General features: G+C 59.7%; 1 protein-coding gene across 1 annotated transcript in view; it reads left to right on the plus strand.

Annotated features, from left to right (window-relative positions):
• Positions 1 to 1,586: 1,586 nt before the first annotated feature.
• The window catches only part of MNEG_1025 (hypothetical protein), a gene marked incomplete at both ends in the record, with an annotated part of 7,125 nt that continues 7,017 nt past the window's right edge, over positions 1,587 to 1,694 (plus strand). Inside the window, one exon of the mRNA XM_014050498.1 lies at positions 1,587 to 1,618. Coding sequence (XP_013905952.1) covers positions 1,587 to 1,618 — 32 coding nt within the window. The remainder of the gene's footprint in view (positions 1,619 to 1,694) is intronic.

The following is a 1,694-nucleotide window of genomic DNA, read 5'->3' on the forward strand; positions in this document are numbered from 1 at the left end:
CCCGTGCGTCATGGCCACGTGGCACGAGCCGGTGTCGCGCAGCTGCCCTCATGCATGCATGCATTTGTTGGGCGCGGTCGTCGTGACGCCTTGGCCCCGCGAAGAAAGCTTGAGTAAAATGGGTTTGATTAGCCTCACAAGATTTCACGCCCTACATTGACCAAACCTGCAGCCGTCCGTGCGTGCTGGCAAAACGTCTGGGCGGCACGCTCGAGCGTGATTTGCGGTGCTGCACATGTCTGAGGGTGCTGTGTTTACGCAAGGATGCGTGACCAGACTGTCAGGCATGTATTAACTCGACCCGCCCCAGACTCTGCGTGAGGCGTCCGCGGCCCGTCAGCCGGGCGGGGGGGGCCTTGTGGGCCAACAAGGGACTGCATGCCTGCCGCGCGGGACGAAGGACGGGCTGCAGTGTCCTGCAGAGGCAGGGTCATGCATCAGCTTTCGTGATGACATCATGACGGGTGACATATAAGGTCATGCAAGGGGGCTTATCAAGCGTGGTGAGCAATGTGAGCGCGCCACGAGAGAGTGCACGTGGGGTGCACGTGGGGTGCGTGGTACGAGAGCAGCAGCTTTGCTCATGGGGGGGCAGGGGCTAAACCCGGGAGCAAGGCTGCTTTGATTCCCAATGACAATATAGTATAGATGTCCAGGCCGTTGGGTGCGGACCACGTTGCAGCCTCTTTTTTTCGGGTGAGAGTGGCCGCTGGTGGCTTGTGCGCACCGGAATTCTCACCACTGAATGCATCGAACGTTTGTCACGACTCATGCGCACGTACCGGCGCACATGAGAACTCTCCAAATTCAGCAGAAATTAATCTCAGTGAGGTGCCTGCTGAACGACATCCGCCTATCTCGTGCCTCTGGGGTCGGTGTCACTCGTCTGGACATTCTCGGTAAACGAGTGACAACCTTCCGCCCGGTTCCGGGATTGCAGATGTGTGGAGTTTTGCAGTTTTGACGCTCACAATTCAAAGATTTGACAGGATTGCTTGCTCGTTGGTGGAGCACCACTGAGTGCTGTGTCTCGACTCGGCGGCCACCACCAACGGGGGTTACGCAGGCCTGGATAGGGTCGACCACGTAAATCATAGCTTGCAGAACACTTTAAGGTGCGCTGGCCGCCTGTGCGGGAGTCGCGGGAGCACTGGCCTATCCGAGAGACCGAAAAGCACGGTGGCAAGCTTTTGCAGCGGGTATACAACAAACTTTGAACGCAATGGGGTACACATCGCCGACCTGTAGGCAGCACGCTCCGCGCCAGGGCCACTCGCTGCCCGCACACCCGGCCAGGGTGTGCGCACGCTTCAGTTGGCGCAGCGCGCATACACCACGCCCCCCACTCATCGGCCGCCCGTTTCCCCTGGATACGGTATGCAGCATCTGAAATTTATGACGTCCCAAGACACCCGGGTTGGCCTGCCGGCCACCCTGATCCTCTTGGCTGGTGGGCAGCTAGCTTACTGGATGTTGTGTCAGACGAGGGCCATGTGGGGAGGGCAAAGCGTTGCGCAGGGGTCCAGAGCGGCGGCAGGAGTACATAAACCAAGCCCTTTGCTCTCTGAAGCTATGCAGGACGGGGGATGACCACCCTGCGCTTTGTGCGGCCGCCCCAGTGCGCTGTGCACCATGCCAAAACCGCCCCACCAACGGACTTGCGCTGGTGCTGAGAACCTCGCGATCCCCCCATC

The sequence above is a fragment of the Monoraphidium neglectum genome (genome assembly GCF_000611645.1).
Source record: "Monoraphidium neglectum strain SAG 48.87 unplaced genomic scaffold scaffold00095, whole genome shotgun sequence".
Lineage (NCBI taxonomy): Eukaryota > Viridiplantae > Chlorophyta > Chlorophyceae > Sphaeropleales > Selenastraceae > Monoraphidium > Monoraphidium neglectum.